The sequence below is a fragment of the Ascaphus truei genome, chromosome 1 (genome assembly GCF_040206685.1).
Source record: "Ascaphus truei isolate aAscTru1 chromosome 1, aAscTru1.hap1, whole genome shotgun sequence".
NCBI classification, from domain to species: Eukaryota; Metazoa; Chordata; class Amphibia; order Anura; family Ascaphidae; genus Ascaphus; species Ascaphus truei.
The window spans coordinates 373,199,439-373,216,781 of record NC_134483.1 but is presented as its reverse complement, the minus strand read 5'-3'; the positions used below and the strand labels follow the sequence as shown (position 1 = coordinate 373,216,781).

Sequence of the window (17,343 nt, the reverse complement as noted above, 5' to 3'; positions counted from 1 at the left end):
GACACTACCGACTCTGTTCCTGCTCCCCTTCCGACTGGCGTGGAGCTTGTTAGGTGTCCAGTATACTAGCCCAGGGAAGCACAGCTCCCTGGACACTACCGACTCTGTTCCTGCTCCCCTTCCGACTGGCGTGGCTGCAAGCGCGCCAATTGTATCAATATGTCTGTGCAGAGAATCCTGGCAGCCCTATTGGCTGTTGCGCGCCACGTGGTATCCACCCCTAAGGCTCATGGGACATGTAGTCCCTGCACAGAGCTTATCTCTAATGGCCGCCGCTCACGGCCGTACTGCGTATGCGCAGAACTCCCATCGCGCATGCGTGATATACAAAATGGCGGCCCCGCTTGCCGTGTGCTCCACGGAGCCCCCAGAGCGCTCCATGCACTGCTGGCTGCAACTCTCTGCCTCCTCCCGGGTCCGCCTCTATCTCCAGCGGCACACGCACTAGCCGCAGCTTCATCGGAGGTAAGGGGGATCATATATGTGTGTGTCTGCCTTTGGGTGTGTGTGTGTTTGCCTGCCTCTGTGCGTGTGTGTGACTGCCTGTGAGTCTGACTATGTGTGTGTGTGCCTGCCTCTGTGTGTGTGTGTCTGCCTCTGGGTGCCTCTGTCTCCCAAGCGCCGAGTCCAGTCACCACTGTGCATGTGAGCCAGACTCCGGTCACCACTGCGGATGTGCGGCGAGACCCTGCAGTGTGTTTCACCTCCGTGCGGCCTGAAATGGTGGTTTGATGCACATGCGCGAGTGTGACGGGTACGCGCGACGGGCGTGCAATCATTAGGAGCATGTTGTCACCCGCGTTACGAATTTTCGTAACAAGGTAAGGCTTTTTTCCAACGAAAACCCTGCAGGCGCCAGCAAAGAAGTTTCACTTCAAAAAGGAAAGCAGCAGTGCGGCTACTTTCTCCCTCTTGAAGCCCCTGAGACCTGTCGCCCCTTGGCTGTGCCTTACCTGCTTACCTGCCATGGGATGGGCCTGGATAGAAGTCAGTACTTTTCCATTAAAATTCCCTTTTATTGTTCAAGACCCTCAAATGTCACGGAGTTTAATTCCTTGGAAGTTTACATCTCTACATGAAGTGGTGACAGACTTACATACAATTCCTAACTCATGCCTACAAAAAACCCTTTCCTGTCTACTTGTTTTCTTTACTAGACACACAGAATGAAATGGTGAAAAAGCAGAATTAATCTCAAATTACCATTACCTTTAACAGAAATGTCTCTGTGTGCTCCAGGACATATTCATTTTCATGACCTAAGCTTGTCTCATTACTCACTCTTTTCACGCGCCGATTGTGCATATTATTCTAGAGAAGAAAACAGAAAAGATAAGAAGCACATTGCAACGTCATTTCAAAGCCTTCGCGGTTTATCACTCCATTACCACTACCAATTCTTGATACAAGTTAACAAAAAAGGCTATGAAGTGTCTATCCGGCTGCAGACACCTGCTACTCCTTTCTATAAAATGCATTTCATGTCAATCCAGTTGCAAAAGGGTTACAATACCTGCTATTTTATCGCCTCTTGTCTAGACTTTAAAGTCCTTGTGTAATGTGGATAATAGATTCCCTTTGATGTCACCTCGAGGACCTCCCCTTCTAACAATTCATAGTTGAGGGATCGTGGATTCTAGGGGATTCTAGTATCTGTACAATGTTTCATATGTTTTAGTGTGTTATATAGTTTTTAAACCAGGGATGTGGCACTCATATTTCAAAATCCGCAGCCACTAGGCACAGCTGTTGCGGCCGCCTCCTTACCTGTTGCCCCCCCCCCCCCCTCCGGCGTCACGTTGCATGGTGACGTCACGTTTCCATGGCAACGAGACGCCGTGAGGTCACATTGGTGACGTAAGCGGCGTCATTTGATGCTGCCGTTCAGAATGAGGAGGAGGGCGGCAGGTAAGGAGCCGGCCGCAACAGATTAAATTACTTCCTTTCAGGCCCGAGAGCGCGGCCAAAGTACTGTATATGGGGCGGACATTTTTGCCGCCCAAAAATGTTGCCGCTCTAGGCCCGGGCCTAATGGAAAATCCCCTGCTACATATGAGCCAAAAAGACTTGTTTATGTATGTGTGCATGTGTGAGTGTGCATGGCAGGCCTCCATATATGCTGAACGATACCTCTCTCCCCACGCGCTCTCAATACTACTACACATTTTTTAAGTATGCAAAACAGTATACTGGAGTGGCATACTGGAATATGTGTGTATACTGGAGTGGCATACTGGAGTGTGTATACTGGAATATGTGTGTATACTGGAGTGGCATACTGGAGTGTGTATACTGGAATATGTGTGTATACTGGAGTGGCATACTGGAGTGTGTATACTGGAATATGTGTGTATACTGGAGTGGCATACTGGAGTGTGTATACTGGAATATGTGTGTATACTGGAGTGGCATACTGGAGTGTGTATACTGGAATATGTGTGTATACTGGAGTGGCATACTGGAATATGTGTGTATACTGGAGTGGCATACTGGAGTGTGTATACTGGAATATGTGTGTATACTGGAGTGGCATACTGGAGTGTGTATACTGGAATATGTGTGTATACTGGAGTGGCATACTGGAGTGGCATACTGGAATATGTGTGTATACTGGAGTGGCATACTGGAGTGTGTATACTGGAATATGTGTGTATACTGGAGTGGCATACTGGAGTGTGTATACTGGAGTGGCATACTGGAATATGTGTGTATACTGGAATGGTATACTGACATTTGTTTGGGTTGAAGGCGTAGTTCAGGGTGTTAAGACAATGACACTGAAAACAATGACACTGAGTTTGAAGCAGGGGAACTGGTTCAAATCTTTGGGTCAGCTCCTTGTGTCTTGGGGCAAGTCACTTTATCTCCCTATGCCTCAGGCACCAAAAAGTTGTTTTTAAGTAGTGACTTGTGCCTGCAAAATTTTCCTGAGCATCACTGCGTATACTGGCAGCGCTATACAAGAAAAACAATTAATAATTAGTATTTACATTGGTATAAATTGACACTGCACCTCTAAATAACACATTTCACAGTTGAATGAGCTTATCTTGTCATAGCAATAAATACAAATATTTTTACTATTACTCAGTCATTATCAGGAAAGGCAAACATGAGTATTCTCTTTATATTTCTCTAGCATACATCAGTAGATACTAAATTTCTTCAAACATTATCTTGCTTTTATCATAAAGCATATATGAACACAAAGGGGAGATTGTGAGTATACCATTTATTGCACCAAGTGAATTGGAGATATGCCAAGTATTATGTAGATAAGTAATGTCCAGGAGATTTCAGTATGTCAGCAATATAATAAGTAGTCATAATAGACGATGGAATTCGCATCCATTCAGCTACAAGTGTATAATCTATATCTTATCTAGTACATAATGCACCAGGCAAATTTACAGTACTATGCAAACATCCCTTGTGGATAATTGCAAGAAGATATGAAATCAAACAGACAAGGGATGATTAACTATGATCATTGACATTGCTGCTTTAGAAGTAGTACACACAATGAACAGTGGCACTTGGGTTCCAAGTCAAGAACAAATTCCATCTTGCTACTGTATTAAGCCTGTTTGATTCCACTTTCCCATCAATCCCTATTATTTTATAGTCATCCTTTCTGATGCCTCAAATGTGAACCTTTTGGTATTTCGAACCTGTACGATCATAGTATCGGTTTCTGATACAACGCAAAGTTATAATCAATATGTCAGTTGTACTCCAACTTCTCTACATGGACCTGAGCTCGAGTGTGGGTCAACCAATTAATATCCTTGCGGCATTTACTAGTGTTTGCTATTGCATTTGTTAGTCCTAAAACCCGGTGCAACCCGTGGTCCTGATGAAGAGCAGGAGGAAGAATGAAAATAATTCAGGAAAGGAAGATTAAAGAATGGTGCAGAGTACTTGTGATAATGGGAGGATGGGAAACTGGATGGAAAACTATCTATGCAGAAGACCTGATGTGAAGGCGAAAAACCACTCACCTTTAAATGTTCTTTGATCTGAGTTTTATTCTCCCCACTTATTTTCTTATGCGGTATATTCCAATGGCAATCACCTAGCTATTTTGTTATAAGGAAAAAGGAGGAAGCATTAATCTTCAGCAGACAAGTACAACATTTATTTGAAGCATTTTTAGCAAAGGATTCCCATGCAAAAGTAATTCTGTTTATGTGATTCATTTCTTGAAAAAATAAGAAACTACCACTTTTTTGCAATGTGGTTTTACTTAATTATAGATTTTCACATTTACAAACACTGAGTACATGTTAGAACATGCAGTGGTTTAGAAATGATTACCAGTGAATATTATCCTGCTATGAATACTAGGCGGCTGGAGGACATAATATCACAACAATAAATCCAATCTGTTCTAGTCACAAAGAAGGGGATATTGCACCTGCAGGGGCCATGCTCACGTTTACCTTTTATTAATAACATTAACTAAGTAAATAATCACAAAACCACAATGTTTACAAATATTAATGACAGAAATTGTGATTTTTTTTTTAATTTTGCCTGCTAATCATTGCAACTAAAGAAATACAGAATATATATATATATATATATATATATATATATATATATATATATATATATATATATATATACTGTATATAACAGACACAAAAATGAATACCACATCATCATCCAACAGATAAATGCATTATCTAAACCTATCTTAATCAGAAAAATAACTGAAAAGAAATAACAGAAAAATTAACTGCTAGGTGGTGCTGGAGGAATGAGATAAATATAGAAACACAGAAAAGAAAACCTCTAAAAAGCACTCAGACAAATTATACAAAATAATAATAGGTTTGTCCTATTTCAATTTATTTTAGTCAGTTGTTTTTTGTTTCTCATCATATTTTGATTTAATAAATTATTATTATTATTTTGCATAATTTGTCTGAGTGCTTTTTAGAGGTTTTCTTTTCTGTGTTTATATATATATATATATATATATATATATATATATGTATAAATATATATAGACAGCTCAACTCCGTTGTAGCGCGGTCCTCGGGGGCCACCGCGCTATAACTGGGGTCACACTAATTTTAAAAAAATGGCCGTCGTGCACCCGATTGGGAAAAGGGGGGGGGGAGGAGGGAGGAGGAGGTGGAGTGAGGTGCCGGCAGCCCTACATGTCCCCTAGCAGCCACTGTAGTTCTCCCAGCATTCCCCACACTCCCCTCAGCAGCTCCGCACTGTGAGTGTGTGCAGTGTGCTGTTGCTGTGTGTGCGCTGTGTGTGCTGTGAGTGTGTGCAGTGTGCTGTGAGTGTGTGCAGTGTGCTGTGAGTGTGTGCAGTGTGCTGTGAGTGTATGCAGTGTGCTGTGAGTGTATGCAGTGTGCTGTGAGTGTATGCAGTGTGCTGTGAGTGTATGCAGTGTGCTGTGAGTGTATGCAGTGTGCTGTGAAAGTGTGCAGTGTGCTGTGAAAGTGTGCTGTGTGCTGTGTGCTGTGAGTGTATGCAGTGTGCAGTGAGTGTATGCAGTGTGCAGTGAGTGTATGCAGTGTGCTGTGAGTGTATGCAGTGTGCTGTGAGTGTGTGCAGTGTGCTGTGAGTGTGCTGTGAGTGTGTGCAGTGTGTGCTGGTGCTGTGAGTATGTACAGTGTGCTGTGAGTGTGTGCAGTGTGCGTATGCAGTGTGCAGTGTGCGTATCCAGTGTGCTGTGTGTGCAGTAAAATAAACATAACATTTTTTATTTTTTAAATTTGGGGTCCATGCTCAAACTGCGTTATACGCGGATCCGTGTTATAGCGGATCGCGCTATAACGGGGTTGAGCTGTATATATAATCAAAAATGAATAGACTATACCATTCTGGGGCTAACGAAATGCTTTTATTGAGCCACAGAATGGTATCGTCTTTTCATTTTTAATTATTAAAGCTCAGCTAACACGATACCGATACCTCTACATCTATATATATATTTATTTACAAGATGTTTTTCTACCCCATTGATGATAATACACTGGAAATGTATTTTCGGATCATACCTCTTTCACATTAGGAATGGGTGGTTTTGGTAAAAAAAATCATATTACCGGTACTAAACATATTTACTAGTGGATGAATAGTCTATTGCCCCACTGGCGCTGACCGCGCTCATGCTTGAGAGTGGTGACGTCACCAGCTCTCCAAGCAGGAGCGCCGGGTGTCCTGGCTATTTCGCAAGAGCGCTGTCACGCTTGTGCAAGCCCACAGACAAGACCTGACACCGGCACTGAGGTGGGAAGGACAGTGCCACACACCCACAGTAGCGGGGGCGAGCCCAGTAGGTAGTTTGTAGCGTTGCTGGGTCTGGGTATGAAGAAAAAGGGTTAATCCAATACTTGCCAGGTTCCAAGGGTAGGAGAGGTACATGTAGTCGTTATCCGTAAGCCAGGGGTAAAGAGCCAGAGAGAATCCAAATGCAAAGCCAGGTCGGTACACGAGAGGTAAATGTAGAAATCAAAGCAAGACAGGACTGGACAAGCCAGGCACACACAAGGCTACACAAAGTTTATGTTCAGCCAGGTATGCCAGGAAGAGGCAGTCTTATATAGGAGACAGGAACCAGTAGGGGAGGGAGCGGAGGCGGGGCCCCGCTGATGCCAAGGATAGGCTGCAGGAGACAAGGGCTCATAGCAAATCTTGACACGTAGCTGGGGCTCGTTGCACGCCGTCATGCGCGTGCACCGCACACAGCGGAGGTGCGGCGTGTCCCGAGGGGGCGGAGCTACACTCAGTGACCGTGCATAGAAGGAGCGGGTGCGCGCACACTCTGTAACAGGAACGGTGATGCGCACATCAGCGGGGGGCGAATCTTCGGCAGCTTCCGCTGCAGTACTATAGGTAAGCGAGGAGGGAACGCGCCGCAAGGGACGCTCTCCCCGATTCCTCACAAGCGCGAATGGGGGCATTGGGGGCTTGTTGAGCACGCTTCAAACACTCTTTTTTTTGTTTCCCCAAGCACCAAGCTTGGGAGAGCGTGCGTGCCCGTGCATGAGCGCCCCCGCACCGTGTGAGCGGGGACGGGACAATTTAAATGGCAGAAACTAAACTCGGCAAGCACCGTGCGCTTAGCGCTAGCGTGGACGCAGCCTAACTTTCTTCATCCCAATTACTGTCTATTGGGAGGACAGCACAACAAGCTTGAGAAAGGGTTTGCCAAAGCCCCAAACTTTGCTGTTTTACCACATTGTGCTGCACTCACAATGAAAGGGATAAAGAAATAGCCAGGAATGGGATCAGATTTTCCATGCAATAGAGTATTGCTGCTTTTACTCGTGTTTTTGGATTTATACAGTATTGGACCACACTACAAGTACAAACACCCAGATTGAAATTTTATTTAAGATTGTAAGCTCTTTGGGGCCGGGACTGCTTTTCCTAATATTACTTTTATGTCTTAAGCCTTATTCCCATTACTGTATGAATATGGAAATACATGCGAGGCAAGAGGGGGGAGAGTGAGAGGGGGTGAAAGGGGGTGAGTGAGAAAGAGGGAGTGAGATGGAGTGGAGAGAAATACATGGGAAGAGGGGGGGGATTGAGTAAGAGTTGGGTAATTGATGGAGGGGGAAGAGGGGTGAGTGAGGAAGAGGGAGTGAGACGTAGGGGAGAGAAATACATGGGAAGAGGGGGGGATTGAGTGAGAGTTGGGTAATTGATGGAGGGGGGAGAGGGGGCTCGTGAGGTGTGAAATGGGGGGCTCACAGTACCGCCGACATGGGGGGAGCTGTCATGGAGGGGGGTACCCGGATGTTACTCTAGTCTTGGGCCCCGAGAAATCTGTCTGCGGCCCTGCTTAGCTTACCAACAGCAACAATGTAATGCAGTTTGTCTTGTGACACCAGCATGCTGCCGAGAGGGTGTGAACTCAGCAATAACAATACTTTTTATAATCAATCAACCTGTTTGTTAATAGATGAACCATTCTCAAATTGTGACATGACATCCCCATTGTGGAAAGGGTTTGGACACCGTGATTTTAAACAGCATAGTGTTAAAAATCTTCAGATTCTTCAGTTAAAAGAGGCAATCTGAATGTTGTTTACTTATTTATTGTTAAGGTAGTTTATCCGAAAAAATAGTTGCAATTAATATCTGTTTTTTTTTTACTGTGTCCAGAGAGTAGGCAGAGAGATTTGCCCAAGAATATCAATATTGAAGTGTACAGTAAATGGGAAAGGTTCATTACACCCCTCAGTGACTAAGAAGGAAATGAAGATAATTGCAATCATTTTTAAAGGCCCCTAACTAAATAATATATCTTTTGGTTTCCATCATTTTTTTCCAAAACAAAGAAATACAGAAACATTGCACAAGTAAGAATGAGAATTAGAAAGTAAAGAAACTGTGTTAAACATATATTACCTTCTATTTTATGAAGGGAAAAAAACATTGAGCTAAATATTGGATGTTAAAACATGTTCTGGGAGGTTGGGCCGTCTTAACAGCATTATAGGCCCCCGGGCAAAGCAGTGTACTGGGCAATGCCTACACAGCAATTCTTGTCCCCAGCCGTTAATTGCCTCCCGCGAATCCATTACAATATTCTGCTTCCATAACATCGCAAGCAATAAAAACGGCAAAATGTATCTCTCTAATGCAGACATGCCAACGCTCCGCTACAAGTCGTAATTTTTCTCCTTCTACCGAGTTAGCGGGAGATTTGAATGTTGAGGCAGGTGATCGGAAAATTAGTGTTAAATTCTGGTCTGTGCATAGATTAGCATGGGGCCCCTATGCTCGTGGGGCCGCCGGGCAACTGCTCAGCGTGCCCATGCGTTAAGACGGCACTGCTGGGAGGGCACAGACAAAGTGATCAGTAATTGGGTGTTAGAAACCCAGGCAGGAATTGAAGTCACAAGCCTGTGTGTTCATGACCAGCACTCCAAGCATTACATCACAGCACTGTACATTATATCACAGCATTGTATATTACATCACAGCATTGTACATTACATCACAGCATTGTACATTACATCACAGCATTGTACATTACATCACAGCATTGTACATTACATCACAGCACTGTACATTACATCACAGCATTGTACATTACATCACAGCATTGTACATTACATCACAGCACTGTACATTACATCACAGCATTGTACATTACATCACAGCATTGTACATTACATCACAGCACTGTACATTACATCACAGCTTGGCATTGATGTTTGTATGAATAAAATGAGAAAAATTTGTATGTATGATAAACAGAATAATTCATTTTTTTCACACTTGTTCAATGTACTTACACTAACATCTTTTAGACTATTATGTCTATGAAGTGACTTTTGAGTGTCAGAAATCTGCATGGAGAAAAACATTTGCTGGAGGGATTTAGAACTTGCCTGTCCACCCCAACTGCTCCGCTGTAAGAAAGAAACAAAGGGCGCATAACTGGTTTGTAGTAAGAAAGGAGGGAGAGGGAGTATATATCAACTACATGTCAGTCAAATAAAAGGTATGATACCACCTTCTCGCTCTCCCTCCTTTGTTACTACATGGAAGAAACGACCAACACGGCTGCCCAGCCTTCCATGATAACTGGTTTGTAAACATTCTCTAATTACAATTCATTACCCATGGCGACTGTTTCACAGTTACAGTGTGGAATTCATTACCCATGGAGACTGTGATGGCAGATACAATAGATATATTCAACAACAAAAAATTGGACATCTTTTTAGAAAGGAAATGTACATTATATAGCGATATACGTAATAAGTTAACATGGGAAGGAGTTTGATCCAGGGTGAAATCTGATTGCTATTACTGGAGTCAGCAAGGATTTTATTTCCCCCTTATGAGATGTCATTGCCTTCATCTGGATCAATATACTTTAAGTCCAAATATAGGATACACTATCTATCATCTAAATTTTAGCATAGGTTGAACTTGATGGACATGTCTTTTTTTCAACCTCATCTGCTATGTAACTACTGTATATAACAATGAATACCAAATTGTGGTGTTACAGGCCCCCAAGATGTGTACAGTCTAATATTTATTCCTCCACACAAAGCACAGGGAGATACAGTCGCTTTTCCAAAGTCAGAAGCAGCTAATCCTGGTTTGTGACATACTGTCCTTTCACCCACTTGAGAGACCTGTTCCATAACCACAAGGCCGCTTTCCCATGTAATACTGTTTGTTCTGTACATAACAGTTATGAATTACACAATAGCATACCAAACTATTTACTGAATCAAGGGAGTGTTGCAATGATATCTGTTGATGTGAAACACAGGGCCACCAACAGAATTTTTGGGGCCCAGGACAGACTTGAAGAATGGGGCCCTGCAAATGTTACGACAATCACATTCTGTCTACTTTGCTCTATCATGTCTCTCATCCCCCCCCCTAGTGTCTCTCTCTCTCTCATATCCGTTTATGTCATTCCATATTTTCCCCTTCACTCTTATGTCCCTCCTTTCCCTCCTCAAGTCTCTCTCTCTCTCTCTCTGCTTCCTCAGCATGTCGCTCTCCTCTCTCCCGACCACAGACTATCATTTTTCTCCTCTTCCCCCAGTCTGTCTCTCTCTCTTCTCCCCCCAGCATGTCTCTCTCTCCTCTCCCCACAACATCTCTCTCCTCTTCCCCTCCAACATGTCTCTCTCCTCTCCCCCCAGTCTGTCTCTCTCCTCTACCCCCCAACATGTCTCTCTCCCCCCCAGCCTATCTCTCTCCACTCCCCCAACTTGTCTCTCTCTCCTCGCCCCCACCCCAACATGTCTCTCTCCTCTCCCCCCCAGGCTGTCTCTCTTCTCTCCCCCCCCCCCAGCCCGTATATCTCTCCTCTCCCCTCCAGCCTGCCTCTCTCCTCTCCTCCCCAGCATGTCTTTTTCTCTCCTCTCTGCCCCAGCCTGTCTCTCTGATCTCCACCCCAACATGTCTCTCTCCCCCCCAGCCTATCTCTCTCCACTCCCCCAACTTGTCTCTAACTCCTCGCTCCCCCCAACATGTCTCTCTCCTCTCCCCCCAGACTATCTCTCTTCTCCCCCCCCCTCAGCCTGTTTGTCTCCTCTACTCCCCAGCATGTCTCTTTCTCTCCTCTCTGCCCCAGCCTGTCTCTCTGATCTCCACCCCAACATGTCTCTCTCCACCCCAGCCTATCTCTCTCCACTCCCCCAACTTGTCTCTAACTCCTCGCTACCCCCAACATGTCTCTCTCCTCTCCCCCCACACTGTCTCTCTTCTCTCCCCCCCTTCAGCCTGTTTGTCTCCTCTACTCCCCAGCATGTCTCTTTCTCTCCTCTCTGCCCCAACCTGTCTCTTTGATCTCCACCCCAGCCTGTCTCCTCTCCTCTTTTCCACCAGCCTGTCTTTCTCCTCTTCCCCGACAGCATGTCTCCCTCCTCTCCCCCAGCATGTCTTTTTCTCTCCTCTCACCCCACCCCAGCCTGTCAATCTCTGCTCTCTCCCCACCCAAACATGTTTCTCTCTGCTCTCTCTCTCAAGCACCTGCCCCCTGCCCAGCCCATTTACGGAGGTTCTGCAGAGGCAGGGATTCCCCTCTGTGCTTCTTGCTGCAACTCAGTGCCCCTCTGCAGGGAATTAATGTGTGGGCAGGGGGCCGGGCCCCCTAAACACACTGGGCCCGGGACAGTAGTCCTGGCTGTCCCCCCCTGTCGGCGGCCCTGGTGATACATATGACAACATTATAACTGTGTGGTCTGTGAAAATGAGCATCAGCACATTGCCATTATGGTATTTGTCTTGATCGGATCTAACTCGAACCTGGTGACAACTGCCTCCCCACCAAATAGTCAAATTATAACTCCAACCCCTTTTTAAATTAATGTTATAGCTTGTAATGGTTTTTTTTTATAACTTCAATGATTTCATATTATTATTATTTAAACATGTGCACAAACAAGTTATTGTGAGTAAAAAAGTTACAAAAAACTTCTACCATACAGAGTAAAGTAATGATAAAAAAACACTTATGAACACATTTACGTGACTCAGGCAAACCTTCCTTATTCCATAATGACACTGCATACAGCGCTTCCACAGCAGCTAGGGATCCTGGGTAATGATATGCAAACAGGCACTCATAGTACATCACTTTTTGCTTCTTTTTCATAGAAACAGAAACACAGAATTTGATAGCAGATACGAACCACTGGGCCCACTTAGTCTACACATGTTCCTATTGCTGTAAAACTTCACACCCTAATGTATCCTTGGCTTTCTTTCATATTTAGGATAGCTTTATTTCTATCCCAAGCATGATTGCATCCCCTCACTGTATTAACCCCTATCACACCAGCTTCAGAGAATGACCTCTAGTTCTAGCACTCCTCTTTCTTTGGAATATGCTTCCCTCCTGTACTTTGTTGAATCCATTTACATATCTGAAAGTTTTTATTATATCCCCCTCTTCCTTCTATCCTCTCAGCTGTACATAATGAGGTCTTGTAGTCAGGCCTGAATTTCCCAATAGGCCCACTAGGCCTGGGCCATGGGCGGCAAAATCGGGGGGGGATGCAAAATCTGCACTTGCCAACAGCGCATGCGTGAACGGCGCATGCCGGTCGCTCGTGTGCATGAGCGATCAGAGCTTGCCGGTCGTGCATGTGCATGAGCAGTCAGCAGGTGCCGATCATGCATGTCACGGGCAGCTGGAAGAGCCAATCGCACATGTGCAGTCAGCACTTGCCAGGGAATCCTAAAACCAGGACAGAGCCCCAAAAAGTCAGGACAGAGCCTGTGACGGTAGGGGTATGTCTGTAAGAATGTATTTCAAACAATGTATTCTTTTATTCCTTGTGACAATCCTTCCCCTGGTTTAGAAAGCTGGCATTGTCTTATGATGTGACTTGGTCTAGATGTGTGTAATTTTAAGTCCTGTCTTTTACATAATTATCGTATGTCTGTATTTATGCCTGTGTTAGCAATTCCTCCCAGATTAGGATACCTGGTATTGTGTGATGATGAAATTAATATGTCAGGCCTGCAAATGTAAATGATGTTATGTGCCTGTTCCTATAATTTCTATGGGGGGAGTTTCTGTAATCCCTTTAACTGAACTGTTCCATAGAAAAGATATGATCAGAACAAAGGAAAGACACTAGTTAATAGAATCAGTTACCAGGTCTGAGCCCCAGGCACTGTTTCTCTTGGCTGGCTACCCTTGCTCAATGTTAAAGGATAGACACCTAGGGGTATATAAGGAACACTTGCTGATCAAAGCAGGAGACTATCAGGGGGAGAGACCATCTGAGAGACACTCTGGGAAGGAGTGTAGAGTTGGACTGTGACCAGCAGGAGATACATGTCAGAGTGGCTGCTGTGTGTTCAGCACTCTGATATCCTGAAGCAGAGAAGCAGACAGGGGAAACCCATTTGAAGTGGGTCCCTGCACCTAGGAAAGGTAGATCTCATTCCCCAGAACCCCGTAAGTGTGTATGTTTTTGTATTTTGTATTTTTCTGTGTTTCTGAGGTCTTATCCAAAATAAACCTAATTTTATATTTTATATCACTGCCTTGTTTTGCCCTGTGACTGATTCCTTAAATATAAATTGTGTTAAAAAACTTGGTCTACCATGACAGAGCCTGAAAAACCGGGACTTCTGGTCACCCTATTCCTGACTCCAGTAATGGCATATATACCGTGGGAAAGGAGGGGGAGGGGTAGGAAAGGTAAAGGAACCTCTGCTCAAGCTGAATTAAAGTATAGGGTAGATAAGGTGCTAGACTGAGAATGTATTGATTAATGAACCAGAAGAGAAAGAACTCAGTTTAAAGTAGCACTCTATTATCTGTAGTAGGATAGTGTGGTTGATTTAAAAATATTTTAACATTTAATCCAGTAATGGCAATCAGATTTCTCCCTGGATCAACATCTTTCCCACGTTTACTTATTTGGTTTATACCTGTGTACCTTTCCTTTCTAATAAAATGTCCAACTTTTTTTTAAAGATATCTATTGGATCTGTCATCACAGTCTCCATGGGTAATGAATTCCACATGTTAACTGCCCTTACTGTAAATAACCCTTTCCTTTGTTGCATCTTTACAGAAAAATCCTGGACATAAGTGCTCCCTTAAACTGCTCGGGGCTGTGATACGCAGCATTTTTGCATGTACCCTAGAAATTAAATTTTCCACCTGAGCTAAATCGAATAGTGTTAACATGGACCCTAACATTAGTTAATATTGACAATGTTATACAGCCAGTGCACTGACGTTTAATTTCTTCAAAGCGCTTAAAATCCAAGATAAGAATCATACCATTTGTAAATAGCATCCTAAGGAAAATTCACATGCAGCAAGGGGAGCCAGGTCTTATTGTACTTAGTACTGCTATGTGTTAATTACATATTTAGCATTTTACATCTTTATTTATTAAGAAATCAATATATTTTAAAACATTTTTGATTCTGAATTTGTGTTAAAAAGTCATTCATTCCTTTATTTAACTACTCTTAAAGGAAAGTATAACTACATTTTAATGACATTCTGGCCATTTGGAAGAGGCTTACATGACTGGACGAGCAAAACTACTCAAACAGCTTCAATACTGACCCTGCTTGTACTTGATACATTTGCAGCGGGCACCTTGCAGATAGGAGGGAAGGCGATCGCCTCTTTCTTATCCTGTAAGAAGACCACAGAATTCATATAACATTATTTAATTGCAACTTTTTGAGCTACTCTAATATTTGCAGAAGTTATAGACACGCAACAGATTCCCAATCATTCTTTTGTTAGCTATGGAGGTCTAATTATTACTATTGCAACAAGACTGTGAAATCTTTTTGACCTTTTCTTATACAAATTTGATATAAAATAATTTATTCTAGAGTGATATAAATAAGTGTACAGATGCAGCGGCCGTTATCCGAACATTTCACGATTTATATTCCTCGGCATAGCCAGGTGGTGCTGCATGATTTCTTCAAACTTTCCCGCGTTAAGACGCGTGTTTACTATTGTTTGTACCGGGTGTAGGAAATGGCATTTTAGCGTTGACTTGGTTTTTATCTGGTTTTTAAACACCTGCAAATTGACACAGTATAGCACAGTACATACGGTAACTGTACAGTACTGCAAATAAATCAGAATCCAGGTAATTTGAAAAAATCCACAGCGGTAAACACAGGTGCGACTCGCGGCATTCATGGCAGCTTTCACGGAACAATAACCCGTGAATGCCGCGGAGAATACAGCAGAGTTCACGAGAACGCCTTAGTGAAATGTTCGGATAACGGCCGCTGCATCTGTATGAGGCCCTCCAAAGCAAAAATAATGGTGTAAAAAGGCTGTAAATCATGAAATTGTCTTATTATTATTATTATTAATCATATTATTTTTGCTTATTTACTCAGTATAACATTGTTAGATCAGTGTGTCTACTGGGAAGTATAAGTAGTTACTTCAAATAACATGTTGAATTTGCGGTCGATACCATATAACAATTGACACTTTCTGGTAAAGTTTCAAACACTTGCATTGTTCTGGCTATAATACATTTTGTAATCCTGTGTTGTAAAGAAAGTTGCCCCCAAGTAACCAAGTTCAAGCCATTTTAGGTTTTCAGGTGAAGATAGGTTTGAAAAGCCATTAGCTGGGTGAATTTGTCTGTTGATTCATCGTCTGTGCCAAAATAGAGAACTCCAAGTCAATTCCAATTTGATTTACATTTCCCAACCTAATTAAGAAAGGATACTGTCCTGGCTGGACATTTAATCCTTTGGCTTACCCATGATGTGGCTATCCCGTCCTGAGGTCTGGCACACAAGGGGCCCCAGGACGTAGTAGCTGCATCATGAGGTCTATGGCTTGTCTGGAGTGCTGAATGCAATCTAACCGGAAGAGGAACAAAAAAATACATTTTTGGCACTGATGGAGCAGTTTAAGAAATGTCAGGTCCATATATAAGCACATAACAAGCACATTTTTAAAATGAAGTTTCTGTGCTGCAGATTTTGCACTAAAAAAGCTTATTATATAGGCCCTTACGAGTTCATTTTTCCGGAGCCAGGTGTCAATGCAACTTCAAAGTACAATGTAACCTCTTTGCTTTGAGAGGGGCCAGAAATCATTGTATTATTTTCTCATCTACAATTGAAGTATCTATTAAAGCAGCAGTACAAGCTGCCTTTTAAAAATAAATAAATAAATGTTTTCCCTTTAATATGTGCATCAATACAATCCACTCAATGGCAAGTAATTAGCTAAATGGACAGTCAATCCGTTCTCCTGTGATTGATCGGTGAAGATTCGGCTCAGGCTCACTAAATGGCTGTCAGTGCAACAGAAGAAGACCAGATATGCCAAGTTCTGTGAGGAAGATTATGTGACCAGGCAGTCACAGATACAATTGGTGCACTGCTAGAGAGAGAGCATGGCTCAAAAAGGGGTGTGCCAGAGCCTGGTTCAGAAGAGGAAGGGGATGTGACTGTGTAAATGGTTGCTATAGAAACAAAACATGTTTGTTACATTATAATATGTTAAAATATAATTTAGAGTTGTTTAAAAAAGGGATTATAGGTCATGAAGAAGGGCAGATTTGCTGTTGGTTGCGATTCCTGTTGGTCCATCATAAAAGTGAGTTCTCCATAAATACATTTACAGTTTTCAGTCCTTTAGGTGCTTACACATTAGAAGCCTTTGTGCGCTATAATTGCATCTATTAATAACTCTGATATTGATTCATCAACAAGATATAATAAACTACAAAAAATCTACACTTCTTCTGGGCCAGTATGGGCATTAGAAATTTGATTTACAATAGAATAGTTAAAACAATAAAAAAAAAAACTTTAAAAAAAAGTAACACATTATAGTTTATGTCAGATGTTTCTGTGTTGAATATAATAATGTATATACATCATTTTAGTAAAAACTCCCCACGTATACCTTTTAATATTTCTTCATTGAAATATCAATAATATTGGTGGAAAATGTATTTTAATAGCGTTTTCTTATTATTTATTTATTATCCTTCCTTACATATTGTTTAACTATATAGGTTACTCGTGTTAAAAAACGCATAAGTGTTGCTATGTACTGTAGATGTTGTATCTGCTTGTTGAACCATTTTTGAGATTGGAATCAAATGGTGTGAAACTACCAATGCTTTATTTTTTTTACTGGCATAAAACTGAAACGAATTTTAGATTGAAAGCAACGAATAAAGAACTTTATAAGAAACTCTTTGTCTTACTGTTATTCCTGGAAGTTGAGCCATTCTTGACACCTGGCTAATTTATTGTTGCTACTATAATAGACATTACAAGTATTTAAGGTCTTCTCGGTACAATGTATTGATTGTTGCAAGATACAACATTTCCAACATGCACATA

At 42.6% G+C, this 17,343-nt stretch overlaps 1 protein-coding gene across 2 annotated transcripts in view; it reads right to left on the bottom strand.

The window, feature by feature from the left end:
* The window catches only part of LOC142501163 (uncharacterized), a 113,265-nt gene that overhangs the window by 94,770 nt on the left and 1,152 nt on the right, over nucleotides 1-17,343 (bottom strand). For both annotated transcript variants that reach the window (XM_075610631.1, XM_075610638.1), the window contains 4 exons: nucleotides 14,561-14,632; nucleotides 9,282-9,398; nucleotides 4,002-4,079; nucleotides 1,210-1,311 (listed from right to left, as the gene is read on the bottom strand). In XM_075610631.1, coding sequence (XP_075466746.1) covers nucleotides 1,210-1,311; nucleotides 4,002-4,079; nucleotides 9,282-9,398; nucleotides 14,561-14,632 — 369 coding nt within the window. The remainder of the gene's footprint in view (nucleotides 1-1,209; nucleotides 1,312-4,001; nucleotides 4,080-9,281; nucleotides 9,399-14,560; nucleotides 14,633-17,343) is intronic.